Source organism: Panulirus ornatus, chromosome 9, assembly GCF_036320965.1.
Source record: "Panulirus ornatus isolate Po-2019 chromosome 9, ASM3632096v1, whole genome shotgun sequence".
Classification (NCBI taxonomy): Eukaryota; Metazoa; Arthropoda; class Malacostraca; order Decapoda; family Palinuridae; genus Panulirus; species Panulirus ornatus.
The window spans coordinates 2663934-2680681 of NC_092232.1; the positions used below are offsets into that span (position 1 = coordinate 2663934).

Below are 16748 nucleotides of genomic sequence, written 5' to 3' on the forward strand. Positions count from 1 at the left end.
ACGATAATGTGAAGACCGTTAGTGGAGATAAGGGTGTAGTGAAGATGACCTTTAACTTGACCCACGAGAGTTAGGAAAAAGACTTTTGACCTGGAGGCTAGTGATATTAATGATTTGACAATGTTGTCTCTGAAGTAGATTTAGTTGTATGGAGAATGAAGTGGAAGCATGGGAGTGTCTTGCTCCAGAGTCGATACCTTCATGGGCGGAATGAAACATACTGTATTCTCTGTCAAAATTTGACATTTTCTGTTATCAGTGCATCGACGCAGGAAACTGCACTCGGCAAGCTTGTAAACCATTGAATATTATGTCACAAACCAAACTTTAGAAAGTAACAAACCTGATTCTGTGGGATGGTGTGACCATCATCACAGCGGAAGTCTGGAAGAGTAGAGTTATCTACACAGAGTCCAGCATAAAGTTCTAAGTCATCCAAAGCCACAACGTTGACACGTCCAGTCACGCCCGCCACAGTGAATGCTAACCACTGCTGTGGGGAGTTTCTAATACCAACCTGGAAGCGAGAGTTAACACAGTTATATGAATATCATCTTAAATGAATAGACATCAAAGAGAAAAATCTTCTTCCCATGCACATCTACATGTTGTCCTATTCTAAACACATCCACTAGCATGCACATCACAACAAAAGTGTAAGGAGACAGGCTAACTAGGTTCTTTTAAATGCTAAATGACCATTGAAGCAAGCTCTATACAGCAATCCGCTACTTCACTTGCTAATTGCTCTACATATCATCTCATAAAAAGGACTTTCGAAACCCATAAAAACACTCAGACAGATGGGTAGCAACTCTGGCAGACACCGAACTGGAGGGGACCAAGGACACATGCCGAGGGAACCTCCTCAGCTTGGTTAATGGTGACACGCTAGGACCCTGGGCTGGGTTAGGTACTGCAACTACTAATGGTACCTTTCATCTCTGTAAATGATTTGCCAGATGCAGCAGAATCATACCTGAATATTTTGCTGACGAAAAAGCACAAGATGGAGTTGCGAATTAAGAGAGACTGAAAAATATTTTAAAGAATACTAAAGAAAATGCAGTAGCAGTCAAACGAACGGTGATGAAAATCTGATCATGGGACATCAGACGATATGAAGATGGAAAGTGGATTAAACAGATGGGCCGAGAGTACCATGATAGGGGAAGCAAGAAAAGTGCTGTGAGAGGCACTTACACGCTAACTTCATGCTGAGATAGTTAGTATCCAGAACATAATCAATGGAGAAAAATTATATTTTGGTTAGAGTTAAAATCACCATCAAGTATAAAGACAATAAGATGTTCAAGAAGATATGCAAAACACACATTTGACTAAGGCTGAAATACGCTACAACAATCTGGTCTTCTTATCTAAGCAAACACAGACAACTGTTGGAAAGAATCCAGAAGAATTTGACAAGAATCATTCTGTAGCTGAAGGAAATGAGTTACACAAGGAGGGAGGTACGGGTGGCAGGGGGACCCGGGGTAAGGGAGGCAGGAGGACCCGGGGTAAGAGAAGCAGGGGGACCCGGGGTAAGGGAGGCAAGGGGGCCCGAGGTAAGGGAGGCAGGGGGACCCGGGGTAAGGGTGGCAGGGGGACCCGGGGTAAGGGAGGCAGGGGGACCCGGGGTAAGGGAGGCAGGAGGACCCGGGGTAAGGGAGGCAGGAGGCCCCCGGTTAAGGGATGCAGGAGGACCCGGGGTAAGGGAGGCAGGAGGACCCGGGGTAAGGGAAGCAGGGGGACCCGGGGTAAGGGAGGCAGGAGGACCCGGGGTAAGGGAGGCAGGAGGCCCCCGGTTAAGGGATGCAGGAGGACCCGGGGTAAGGGAGGCAGGAGGACCCGGGGTATGGGAGGCAGGAGGACCCGGGGTAAGGGAGGCAGGGGGATCCGGGGTAAGGGAGGCAGGAGGACCCGGGGTAAGGGAGGCAGGAGGCTCCCGGTTAAGGGATGCAGGAGGACCCGGGGTAAGGGAGGCAGGAGGACCCGGGGTAAGGAAGGCAGGAGGACCCGGGGTAAGGGAGGCAGGAGGACCCGGGGTAAGGGAGGCAGGAGGACCCGGGGTAAGGGAGGCAGGGGGACCCGGGGTAAGGGAGGCAGGGGGACCCGGGGTAAGGGAAGCAGGGGGACCCGGGGTAAGGGAGGCAGGGGGACCCGGGGTAAGGGAGGCAGGAGGACCCGGGGTAAGGGAGGCAGGAGGACCCGGGGTAAGGGAGGCAGGGGGACCCGGGGTAAGGGAGGCAGGAGGACCCGGGGTAAGGGAGGCAGGAGGACCCGGGGTAAGGGAGGCAGGAGGACCCGGGGTAAGGGAGGCAGGAGGACCCGGGGTAAGGGAGGCAGGGCGTCTTGAGGATTAAGAGAACAACGGGACAGATTGTAGGGCTGAGGAAGGAGCGGCAGTGAGATGTAAGGTTTACGTAATGTGGGCAACTCGTACATTGTCGCACGTGGGACTGAGGGCCAACATAACATACAACCAGCGGCCTGACACCCACGGCAGAGACGCAGGTAGCGTAATGGCTCTAAGCTAAATGACAGTGATATAATGAGGGCCATCATCATGCACAGGATTTATGATTTCCAGGGAAATGTGCTTGGTGGGGTCAGTGACCAACTGGCAATAGAACTAGAACTCGCACAAGGTATTGACGATACTGACAGTAGACACTTGCCTGTCTGTTTACCTAATGACTCGTTGTTTACTGAACAGTTATTTTTCAGCACATTTATGATGCAAAGCTCAATACTTGACCAACCTGGATACGTTGCCAGCGAAGTCCCTGAGATCCTTCAATTGTTGTCAGCACAATTGTCCCACCAGCATCTATGGCCTTTAACTGCAGCCTACCAACCTGAGGAAAAAGTGACGATGCATAATAAGAAAAATTATATCTATAATTTTACGTTACAAAGATCCTTCATAACGCAACTTGCACAGCGAAGACAGTGAACACTTACTTCTCTGTTATCTTACACACACACACGCACACGCACACGCACACACACACAGACACACACAGACACACACACACACAGACACACACAGACACACACAGACACACACACGAACACATAAAAATATCCAGCACCTCTTTGATTTGAAGCTGTTTTCTGATAATCAGTTAAGTGGCCACTATTATGACCTCCCAGTCCTAGTATGTCTGTAATAGATCAGTTGTGCATCTTCAGCCGTATGGTTCCCGAAAGTCAGTAAACTGTTTATTCATCTATCTATTTATCTATTTATATGCACTTTTTGCACAGCCTCCAACCGCCTCTAAACGTATTATTTGAACAAATCAAAAAACTTCTAACTAATGCGATATAAAAAGATTGTGGTTGAAGGAGCTGAAGAAGGTGTGATAGAATGGTTTGGGCATATGGAAAGAATGAGTGAGGAAAAGGTGACAAAGAGGAATTATGTGTCAGAAATGGAGGAAATAAGGAGATTGAGGAAACCAAATTTGCAGATTGGAGGATGAAGTGAAAAAGAAATTGAGTGGTCGGAGTATGAACATGCAGGAGGGTGAATGGTTTTTACACGATAGAGTGAATTGGAAAGATGTGGTATATGAGGTCGATGTCCTGTCAATAGACTGAACCATGGCATGTGATGCGACAGAGGTAAACCAGAATGGCCACATTCGCTCACATCCATACTCTAGCTGTCATGTGAAGTACATTAAAACCACAACCCCTCTCCACAATTAGGCCCCACAGGCCTTTCCAAGGGTGCTACCTGGCGTCTTCAAATGCCTTGTTTCAGTACACTGACAACATGTCTACCCACCTCCTGCATATTGAAGCCCCGATTACTCAATATCTTTTATACTCTATCCCTCCACATCCACTTTGGTTAACCCGTTCTTCTTGTCCTCTCCACTTCTGACATATATTCTCTGTCTAGTTGAACTCATCCATTTTCTCTATATGTCCAAACAAGTTTAGCACACCTTCATTTTTCCTAACCATACTTTTATCATTACCACAGCTCTTTCTTACCCTTTCATTACTTACTCGATCAAACCACCTCGCACCAAATATTGTCCTCAAACATTCCATTTCCAACACATCTACCCTCCTCTACACAGCCTCATCCATAGCCCATGCCTCGCACTCATACAACATTGTTGGAACTACTATACCTTCAAATATACCCAATTTCGCTCTCCAAAATAACATCCTCTCTTTCCATACATTCTTCATTGCACCCAGAATTTACATCCCCTCACCCACCCTATGACACAAGTCTGCTTCCATGGTCCCATTTGCAGTCATGTCCACTCTTAGACATCTAAAACGCTTCACTTTCTCCAAATTTTCGACTAAACTGTCCATGTACCCTACCAAACTTAATGACCTTGCTGTTATTCACATTCACTCTCAACTTCCTCCTGGCACACACTCCTCTAAACTCAATCACCAACTTCTACAGTTTCTCACCTGAATCTGCCAACAGCGATGTATCATTAGCAAACAACTCACTCCCCATGACCCTTCATTCCTTAGAGACTGCATACTCGCCCCTCTCACCAAGACTCTCTTATCTACCTTCCTCACCAACCAATCCATAAACAAGTTAAACAGCCATGGTGATATGACATACCCCTGCCGCAGACCAACCTTCACTTGCAACCACTCTTCCTTTTCGTACACATGCCTTATAACCTGATTAACTTCTCACTGCTTCTAGCAGTTTCTTCCCACATCTTATATTCTTAAGTCTTTCCACAAGACAGCACCTCTACACCCTATCGCATGCTTTCTACAGACCCATGTATGCCATTTACAAATCCCTCCGTTTCTCTATGTTTTTGTCACAAAAAAAATTTCAAAGCAAACTCCTGATCCACACATCTTATACCACTCTGACGCCACATTGTCCCTCCCCAGTCTGATACTCTATTTATGCATCCACCCTCTCCATTGCTACTCTCCCATACAACTTACAAGGTATACTCAACAAACTTATACTTCCGCGGTATGAACATTCACCGTTCCTCCCCTTGCCTTTACATAATGGCACTATACATGCATTCCGTCAATCCCTAGGCACCTCGTTGTGATACATACAATGAAAATCCAAACCAACTAATTAACTCAGTCATCCTTTTTCTAAATACATTCAAGTGTAATATCGTCCACTCTACCAGACTGCCACATTTCATCTTACGCAAGGCTTTCACCAACTCTTCGCTTTACCAAACCACTCTCCATGACTCTCTCGCTTTGCACACAACCCCGACCAAAACACCCTATATCTGCCACTCTATCATTAACACATCTCACAGCTCTTCAAAACAGTATCTACAAATCCTCCTCACTTCATCACTTCCCTATTTGACCCCTTAACCGAAGTTCCCGTTTGTTATCTTGTCTTTTGTACAAAATGAACCTCTTTCCAAAACATCTTATTCCCTCCAAAGTTATATATTTCCTTACCCCAACTTTCATTTGCCCTCTTTTTCAACCAGTGCACCTACCTGCTGATTTCCTGCTACTTTCTTTTATCAACTTCCCAAATATCTGTAATCCTTCTCTGTAAGTACTACTTATATACTGCCCATATATCTCTTCATTTTCAATAGCGACTTTACTGCATCATCCCACCATTCACTACCTTCTCTAACTTGCTCACCTCACATCTTTCTCATGCCACATGTATCTCTTGCACATACCAGCACTGCTTCCTTAAATACCTCACATCCCTCATCCACTCCACTAGCTTTGTTTAGTCTTACCTTTCGCCGCCATTCTACACTCACTTTCGTTAGGCATCTCTTCACACAAGCCTGTTTTCCAAGATAATTTTCTCTACTGTCTTCTCACTCACAATGTTTCTTCTTTTCAGAAAACCTCTACAAATCTTCACCGTCGCCTCTACAAAGTCATGATGAGACATTCCATGGACTGCCCCTCTCAGCATAATCACTAATAAAAGTCTTCTGCACGCCTATCAATAGGATTGGAATCCATTAATGCCAGCTGACCATCTATTCTAATCACACATATATAATCAGTTACACCAAGTATTCCCGATAATCAGTACCTTTTCAGCATCTTCATTACATAACTCCACAAGCTGCTCACTATTTCTTCCCCTTTACCCTTGAGCTTTGATTCACTCAGAGCAGGAACACCCAGGTTTCTTTCCTCAAACATACTGCCTATCTCTCCTCTCTTTTTATGTTGGTTACATCCACATACATTCAGACGCCCCAGCTTGAGTCATTGGGGAAGATAAACACACACACACACACACACACACACACACACATATATATATATATATATATATACATATATATATATTTTTTTCGCCCCCTCCCCCACCCTATGATCCACTTCCGCTTCCATAGTTCCATCCGCTGCCAGATCCACTCCCAGATATCTAAAACACTTCACTTCCTCCAGTTTTTCTCCATTCAAACTCACCTCCCAATTGACTTGACCCTCAACCCTACTGTACCTAATAACCTTGCTCTTATTCACATTTACTCTTAACTTTCTTCTTTCACACACTTTACCAAACTCAGTCACCAGCTTCTGCAGTTTCTCACATGAATCAGCCACCAGCGCTGTATCATCAGCGAACAACAACTGACTCACTTCCCAAGCTCTCTCATCCCCAACAGACTTCATACTTGCCCCTCTTTCCAAAACTCTTGCATTTACCTCCCTAACAACCCCATCCATAAACAAATTAAACAACCATGGAGACATCACACACCCCTGCCGCAAACCTACATTCACTGAGAACCAATCACTTTCCTCTCTTCCTACACGTACACATGCCTTACATCCTCGATAAAAACTTTTCACTGCTTCTTACAACTTTCCTCCCACACCATATATTCTTAATACCTTCCACAGAGCATCTCTATCAACTCTATCATATGCCTTCTCCAGATCCATAAATGCTACATACAAATCCATTTGCTTTTCTAAGTATTTCTCACATACATTCTTCAAAGCAAACACCTGATCTACACATCCTCTACCACTTCTGAAACTACACTGCTCTTCCCCAATCTGATGCTCTGTACATGCCTTCACCCTCTCAATCAATACCCTCCCATATAATTTACCAGGAATACTCAACAAACTTATACCTCTGTAATTTGAGCACTCACTCTTATCCCCTTTGCCTTTGTACAATGGCACTATGCACGCATTCCGCCAATCCTCAGGCACCTCACCATGAGTCATACATACATCAAATAACCTTACCAACCAGTCAACAATACAGTCACCCCCTTTTTTAATAAATTCCACTGCAATACCATCCAAACCTGCTGCCTTGCCGGCTTTCATCTTCCGCAAAGCTTTCACTACCTTTTCTCTGTTTACCAAATCATTTTCCCTAACCCTCTCACTTTGCACACCACCTCGACCAAAACACCCTATATCTGCCACTCTATCATCAAACACATTCAACAAACCTTCAAAATACTCACTCCATCTCCTTCTCACATCACCACTACTTGTTATCACCTCCCCATTTGCGCCCTTCACTGAAGTTCCCATTTGCTCCCTTGTCTTACGCACTTTATTTACCTCCTTCCAGAACATCTTTTTATTCTCCCTAAAATTTAATGATACTCTCTCACCCCAACTCTCATTTGCCCTTTTTTCACCTCTTGCACCTTTCTCTTGACCTCCTGTCTCTTTCTTTTATACATCTCCCACTCAATTGCATTTTTTCCCTGCAAAAATCGTCCAAATGCCTCTCTCTTCTCTTTCACTAATACTCTTACTTCTTCATCCCCCCACTCACTACCCTTTCTAATCAACCCACCTCCCACTCTTCTCATGCCACAAGCATCTTTTGCGCAATCCATCACTGATTCCCTAAATACATCCCATTCCTCCCCCACTCCCCTTACTTCCATTGTTCTCACCTTTTTCCATCCTGTACTCAGTCTCTCCTGGTACTTCCTCACACAGGTCTCCTTCTCAAGCTCACTTACTCTCACCACCCTCTTCACCCCAACATTCACTCTTCTTTTCTGAAAACCCATACAAATCTTCACCTTAGCCTCCACAATATAATGATCAGACATCCCTCCAGTTGCACCTCTCAGCACATTAACATCCAAAAGTCTCTCTTTCGCACGCCTGTCAATTAACACGTAATCCAATAACGCTCTCTGGCCATCTCTCCTACTTACATAAGTATACTTATGTATATATATATATATATATATATATATATATATATATATATATATATATATATATTTTTTTTTTTTTTTTTCATACTTTGTCGCTGTCTCCCGCGTTTGCGAGGTAGCGCAAGGAAACAGACGAAAGAAATGGCCCAACCCCCCCCCCATACACATGTATATACATACGTCCACACACGCAAATATACATACCTACACAGCTTTCCATGGTTTACCCCAGACGCTTCACATGCCCTGATTCAATCCACTGACAGCACGTCAACCCCGGTATACCACATCGCTCCAATTCACTCTATTCCCTGCCCTCCTCTCACCCTCCTGCATGTTCAGGCCCCGATCACACAAAATCTCTTTCACTCCATCCTTCCACCTCCAATCTAGTCTCCCTCTCCTCCTTGCTCCCTCCACCTCCGACACATATATCCTCTTGGTCAATCTTTCCTCACTCATCCTCTCCATGTGCCCAAACCACTTCAAAACACCCTCTTCTGCTCTCTCAACCACGCTCTTTTTATTTCCACACATCTCTCTTACCCTTACGTTACTCACTCGATCAAACCACCTCACACCACACATTGTCCTCAAACATCTCATTTCCAGCACAATATTTATATATATATATATATATATATATATATATATATATATATATATATATATATATATATATATATATATATATATATATAAAACACTTTACTTCTAGTTTTTCTCCATTCAAACTTACCTCCCAATCGACTTGACCCTCAACCCTACTGTACCTAATTACCTTGCTCTTATTCACATTTACTCAACTTTCTTCTTTCACACACTTTACCAAACTCAGTCACCAGCTTCTGCAGTTTCTCACATGAATCAGCCACCAGCGCTGTATCATCAGCGAACAACAACTGACTCACTTCCCAAGCTCTCTCATCCCCAACAGACTTCATACTTGCCCCTCTTTCCAAAACTCTTGCATTCACCTCCCTAACAACCCCATCCATAAACAAATTAAACAACCATGGAGACATCACACACCCCTGCCGCAAACCTACATTCACTGAGAACAAATCACTTTCCTCTCTTCCTACACGTACACACGCCTTACATCCTCGATAAAAACTTTTCACTGCTTCTAACAACTTGCCTTCCATGGAACCATGGAAGCGGAAGTGGATCATAGGGTGGGGGAGGGGGCGAAAATCCTGGGAGCCTTGAAGAATGTGTGGAAGTCGAGAACATTTTATCGGAAAGCAAAAATGGGTATGTTTGAAGGAATATTGGTTCCAACAATGTTGTATAGTTGCGAGGCGTGGGCTATGGATAGAGTTGTGCGCAGGAGGATGGATGTGCTGGAAATGAGATGTTTGAGGACAATGTGTGGTGTGAGGTGGTTTGATCGAGTAAGTAACGTAAGGGTAAGAGAGATGTGTGGAAATAAAAAGAGCGTGGTTGAGAGAGCAGAAGGGTGTTTTGAAATGGTTTGGGCACATGGAGAGAATGAGTGAGGAAAGATTGACCAAGAGGATATATGTGTCGGAGGTGGAGGGAACGAGGAGAAGTGGGAGACCAAATTGGAGGTGGAAAGATGGAGTGAAAAAGATTTTGTGTGATCGGGGCCTGAACATGCAGGAGGGTGAAAGGAGGGCAAGGAATAGAGTGAATTGGATCGATGTGGTATACCGGGGTTGACGTGCTGTCAGTGGATTGAATCAGGGCATGTGAAGCGTCTGGGGTAAACCATGGAAAGCTGTGTAGGTATGTATATTTGCGTGTGTGGACGTATGTATATACATGTGTATGGGGGTGGGTTGGGCCATTTCTTTCGTCTGTTTCCTTGCGCTACCTCGCAAACTCGGGAGACAGCGACAAAGCAAAAAAAAAAAAAAATATATATATATATATGTATATATATATATATATATATATATATATATATATATATATATATATATATATATATATATATATATAAATTGAATGGTATTGCAGTGGAATTTATTAATAAAGGGGGTGACTGTATTGTTGACTGGTTGGTAAGGTTATTTAATGTATGTATGACTCATGGTGAGGTGCCTGAGGATTGGCGGAATGCGTGCATAGTGCCATTGTACAAAGGCAAAGGGGATAAGAGTGAGTGCTCAGATTACAGAGATATATATACATATATATATATATATATATACATATATATATATATATATATATATATATATATATATATATATATATATATATATATATATATATATATATATCACGGTAATAATTTATTAGATCATTCTTATGGCATCATTTTCAAATATTTCACCATGAGCAGTGCTCCCTATATCTTACCTTGTCACCAAACATATGCAGCCAGAACGAGAAACAAGCATCTTTTTCTGTAGTAAATATTTCTGAGAGCATTGTGGCCGTGGCGGCGTCTGGGGCAGCATCATAGAAGTACAGGTAGTGTCCGTATGGTGTGCCAGTTGTGTGATCATACGGCGGAGCATTACCATACCCGGGAGCCTGACTTGGATCATCCGTCACGTGACCTGGTTGACCGTTGTAATGATTAGATAATGACACAAAGTACTTGATCATAACAGCTCGTCCTACTCTATATAAGGTATTCCTTCATGTTTTTGTTCTTAAACATTATTGTTGCTTCTGAACTAAAAGTGTGCATGTAAATACCACGACCTGCTAGTGGAGGGGGTTACCTATAAAACCAACATATAGATCACACACACACACACACACACACACACACACACACACACACACACTCGTGCTCACATCCCTCTCTTCAGTATACATTCTTATGTTATTCATTTAAGGAACAATGAGATTTCTCTTGTTAGTTATTTTATCAATATACCAGAAATTCTGAATACTGTTCTTTCAGTGATTTTATCAACATCAATAATTACAACATTCCCTCCATCATCACGTTAACTACCCTTATCTCCCCCTCATTATCATAGTCCTCCAATATCATCATTCCCTAAGCTGTGCTTCTCCACCTGAGCTGTGCCGTCTCCACCTGAGCTGTGCTTCACCTGAGCTCTGCTGTCTTCACCTAAGCTGTAGTGTCCCCACCTGAGCTGTGCTGTCTTCACCTGAGCTGTGCTTTCTCCACCTGAGCTGTGCTATCTCCACATGAGCTGTGCTTCTCCACCTGAGCTGTGCTGTCTTCACCTAAGCTGTGGTGTCCCCACCTGAGCTGTGGTGTCTTCACCTGAGCTGTGCTGTTTTCACCTGAGCTGTGCTTCTCCACCTGAGCTGTGCTGTCTTCACCTAAGCTGTGGTGTCCCCACCTGAGCTGTGCTGTCTCCACCTGAGCTGTGCTGTCTTCACCTAAGCTGTGGTGTCCCCACCTGAGCTGTGCTGTCTTCACCTGAGCTGTGCTTCTCCACCTGAGCTGTGCTGTCTTCACCTAAGCTGTGGTGTCCCCACCTGAGCTGTGCTGTCTTCACCTGAGCTGTGCTGTTTTCACCTGAGCTGTGCTGTCTTCACCTAAGCTGTGGTGTCCCCACCTGAGCTGTGCTGTCTTCACCTGAGCTGTGCTGTCTTCACCTGAGCTGTGCTTCTCTACCTGAGCTGTGCTGTCTTCACCTAAGCTGTGGTGTCCCCACCTGAGCTGTGCTGTCTTCACCTGAGCTGTGCTGTTTTCACCTGAGCTGTGCTTCTCCACCTGAGCTGTGCTGTCTTCACCTAAGCTGTGGTGTCCCCACCTGAGCTGTGCTGTTTTCACCTGAGCTGTGCTGTCTTCACCTAAGCTGTGGTGTCCCCACCTGAGCTGTGCTGTCTTCACCTGAGCTGTGCTGTCTTCACCTGAGCTGTGCTTCTCTACCTGAGCTGTGCTGTCTTCACCTAAGCTGTGGTGTCCCCACCTGAGCTGTGCTGTCTTCACCTGAGCTGTGCTGTTTTCACCTGAGCTGTGCTGTCTCCACCTGAGCTATGCTTCTCCACCTGAGCTGTGCTGTCTTCACCTAAGCTGTGGTGTCCCCACCTGAGCTGTGCTGTCTTCACCTGAGCTGTGCTGTTTTCACCTGAGCTGTGCTGTCTCCAGACTTGACCTCTCAAATAACCATTGCAACCATTAGCTGGCAAGTTTTTTCTTCCACATTCCTTTCATTTTCAACTTCGAGATGGAGTTGCTACTCTTTCCACCTCATCCAACTTATTCTCATCCATAAATAATTTACAATAAATGAGTCGGTTTTAAGCAAAAGTGAAAAGAAACCATTTAATTAGACCATCATCTGCCTATCGTCACCCATTTCTAAACTGCCTACCTCAGGTCGGCGGGTTAGGCGTACATATCAGTATACGTATCATAGCCTCATTAGATACACGCGGAACCTACGCCCATGATTTGCTGTAGAGCGCTGTAGGAGGAATTTTGGTCAGACACTTCTATATTCACTTGTTAGTAGCCACTACCCACTGCCCACCTGTACCTTCCTGTCGATGACATAATGCAGTCAAAATGCCACCAAAAGCTGTTCCAGTCTTAAGTTTCGAACACGAGTGGTCGGTCGTCAGTAGGAAACTCAACGAAGAAAGTGCTTTGACATCTATCATTTCCAAATTCTTTGAGTCCCTCCTCAACTCCCATATTCTCGCATCTTGAACCTCACAGTCTTCTCTCTGATCACCAGTAGCTTCCGAAACACCAGACCATTGTTGGCATTCTTTCCTATTTTACTAATGTCTTGTCATTTACCATCAAAGATTCTGGGGTATCCCATATCGTTGCGAAAGCTTTTGACAGGGTGTGGCATCGGGGTCTCATCTCTATACTTTATTTCTCCATATCCTTCTGTTCTGCTCCTTCTTGTCTGACTCGATCTACTTCTCGTGTCGACACAACATCCCTAGTAAACTCAGACTTGGACAGGATATCACAGAGCGGTAGACGGAATCTGGTTAAGTTTAATGCCTCCAAGACCCAGTTTCTACCCATCTCTCCATTGAAAATTCCTCACACCTTTCTTTTCACCTTCGACGGTTCTGATATTCACCAACTGGCTTAGTGAACAAACTTGGTATTACTGTAACATACATCCACTCTGGCATGTATACCCTACATTACGGGAATAGCGACATCTATCTCTACGTAACTGGCAATCCTCTTTACGCCGAAATTTCTTTTCCTCCAGACAGTTTCTCCCTTTATAGAAGGGACTGATCCGCCCTTGTGTGGAGTAGTGCTCACACATCTGGGGCAGTTTTAGCTCTGCATCCTTACTTGACAAAGTCGAATAGAAAACGGTCAAATTTACAAACTCTCTCAGGCTAACTTCAAATCTTGACCCCTTGCTTTGCACTGGTTTTTGGCTTACTTTCCTTCTTCTATAGGTATCACTTTGGTTATTGAATCAGAGATTCGGTTACTTGTGTGCCCCTATCCACTGGCTAGAACACGCAATTTTCGGCTGGCTGTTGCCTCATATGATAACTAATTGGCCATCAGCAAGTCAAGGGTGGGCCGTTTTGATAATTGTTTCTTTCTCTAATACTTCGAAGCTCTGGAACTTTCTACCCATTCATGTGTTTCCGAATAACTATGACGTGGCATGATTAAAAAAGACAGGTTGTTTACTTCTTTGAAATTCGTAGAAACTTTCCCTTTTCTCATCCTTTTTCCGTTCATTAACCTCATTACATTTCAGTCAAGGCCCGGCCTTGATGTGGACTTGTATCCGTGACTGGAGCCGCCAACGTGAAAAAGAAAAAGTTGGAAACAGGTTACAAGAACCAACTTGAGACCGAGAACTTGGAGCTGAAATTATTCCAGTCATATTACTGCGCCAGATCATCACATGAAGAATATCTCAGGCACGTCACAACTTGACCTTGATTATTCAGGTACAAGAACAATACATTCTCAACGTACACTGGCGTATGATACAGCAACCTGGTATCCTCACAGGGACAAACACGTAAGAGAAAATATGAAACAGAACGCAATGAAATGGTGCTAGAATTAGGTTGAATGACCCGTGAGGTAAGAGAAAAGTCATGGACAAACCTTAATGGCAAATGAGAAGGATCATTAGGGACATAACAACAAACTTTTACAATTCCTCAAAGACCGGGATGTTAACACTTACCAATTTTTCGGACCTAATGGGACTCCAAATGTAGAGAATTCAACAGGTACTTAAAGGACAGATGGAATATGAAAGACGAAAAAAAAATCAGCAACTGATTAATTAACATTAGGGACGCGTAGAGAAATGATCACGTAATAAGGTTATCACCGCAAGATTTAAACTGCTGTTTGAGAGAGAAGTAGAATTGAAAGGTTTGGTGTCATACGTGTAAAGCTCTGCAGAACTGGTAATTACTTACCGTTGCTCCATTTGTCGCTCTCCACATTCTGCCATAAACATGTGCCACCTTCAAAGTCGCAAGAAACTGGGTCAGGACAGCCTCCAGGATTCAGAGTAAAATCATCAATTCCAATGAATCCGATACCAAGGTCAACCACAACTCTACATTCCACCTGCCAAGCCCCTGCAGCCAGCACTGGAATCCTGGACAAATGATGAAATGTCAATATTAAAAGCGCTAATAATAGCTACAACTCTACTGTACATTTCCTATATATATCACTGGAACTTCTCTGACACATCTGGATACCTCCAGTTGTTGTAATCTACTTCACTTGCTTTCATAACATTATTATTTCATTCATCAATTCCAAGAAAAAGTAGACTACAATCTTCGATTGAATTAATGTTAGTAACTCTGAAATATCTTACAAATATTTTCGATATTCAAAATGACTTACTTTCAAAATGATTTGGATATTATTAGTCTCAGCATAAAGTTGCTTCAAAAACACACTATTTGTACACTAGATTATCTTTGCTGAAGGCCGACACGTCAACGGCAAAACATGCACAGTTATGACCATCTCGAATAAGAAAATATGGAATGAAAAAAGAATGAAGGAATTGATACAACTAAGGAGTTTTTAGACTTCTCTCTTCAAGGTAAGAAGGTTAAGGGAAAACGGGACGACGAAAGAAAGAAAAGATTCCCATTGATTTATTTTTCCAAGAAAGAAGCAGGTATTATAGCGACCAATCCTCGTATGGCCAGTCTCTACACAGAAACTATGGAATGCAGCAGTCTGACGCGTGCCACAGGCTCGTCTTGGGGACAGGATCTTGTGGATAACTCAAGAGAACAGTGCGAGAAATGATAGCTATAACACGTTTAGAGGACAGCAAAGGCGGACAGAAAGGGATGGCTGAAGAGAGATTTCTGGAAAATTAATGAAACGGAAGAATATTGATTCTAACAGTGCGGGCAGTGCTCCATGATGGGGAGATTGTATCCCACGTAGATATGACACAGCTGCTCACAAGAGAAACGATTACGGCACCTGACCAAACCTGCAGATTTTGTGACGTTAAGTATGAGGGGTTCAAGAAGAGAGTGGAGGATATGGTCACGCCCAACATGTTTGTTAATGCAACATAAATTGTGGTGGTCCGAAACTTAGCAAAGAGATGGAAATGACTGAAAGGAAGAGATGGAGGTAAAACTTGCGTTATAATGCTATTGAGTTTTAGCAGGTCATTGATTCCCAATTAAGAAGTGCCATACATGTCCGGATTTAAGAAACAATATTTGTTTAGAAAAAAGAACAAGAGAGTTAGAGTGAGAAGGTGGAGGAAAGCGCGTTGAAATACATAGAGCGGGATGGTCGCTGTGAGGAAATAGAACATAAGGGTCAGTACAGTTGTCACTCAGGAGGAGAGAGTTCCTCTCATGTGAAAGATAAGTAATGATATCTGGAAGTAATGCCTATAAAACAACCGTTCACAAATATGATGATAATGAACCATATAAAAACTACATAAAACAAGGATGTACATCAGGTCACTAGAAGATCTTAGAAAACTAGATAAAAAATTGCCACTACAGTCGTGTTCCAGTAACGCGGGTCATGTGTGGCGAGTCACCTGAAAAAAGTTATTCGTTAACAAAGTCATAACTCAAAAATATATTTGAACATACAGATATTCAGTAGATAAATGTATGAGAATAATAAGACACATTGACACAAATCTGCAGCACATCTGTTAAACTAACAGTTAATATAACACCGTACCCAAGCGCCTCACCCTCATTCCGTTAACATCTGACCACTGTCTTGATCCCTAACCACTGCCACAACTGAATCCTGCCACTACTGAACCCTGCCACTACTGAACCCTGCTACTACTGGACCTTGCCGCCACTGAACCTTGCCGCCACTGAGCCTTGCCACTACTGAACCCTGCCACCACTGAACCTTGCCACTACCGAACCGTGCCACTACTGAACCTTGACACTACTGAACCCTGCAACTACTAAACCCTGCCACTACTGAACCCTGCCACCACTGAACCTTGCCTCTTCTGAACCTTGCCACTACTGAACCCTGCCACTACTAAACCTTGCCACTACTGAACCCTGCCACTACTGAACCTTGCCACTACTGAACCTTGCCACTACTGAACTCTGCCACTACCGAGCCCTTCCGTTATTCACATGTCTTCCCCGTGGATCCTCTGACAA

General features: G+C 43.8%; 1 protein-coding gene across 1 annotated transcript in view; it reads right to left on the reverse strand.

Annotated features, from left to right (window-relative positions):
- The window catches only part of LOC139750148 (MAM and LDL-receptor class A domain-containing protein 1-like), a 308596-nt gene that overhangs the window by 177610 nt on the left and 114238 nt on the right, over positions 1-16748 (reverse strand). The window contains 4 exon segments of the mRNA XM_071664474.1: positions 344-517; positions 2766-2861; positions 10515-10717; positions 14526-14710. Coding sequence (XP_071520575.1) covers positions 344-517; positions 2766-2861; positions 10515-10717; positions 14526-14710 — 658 coding nt within the window.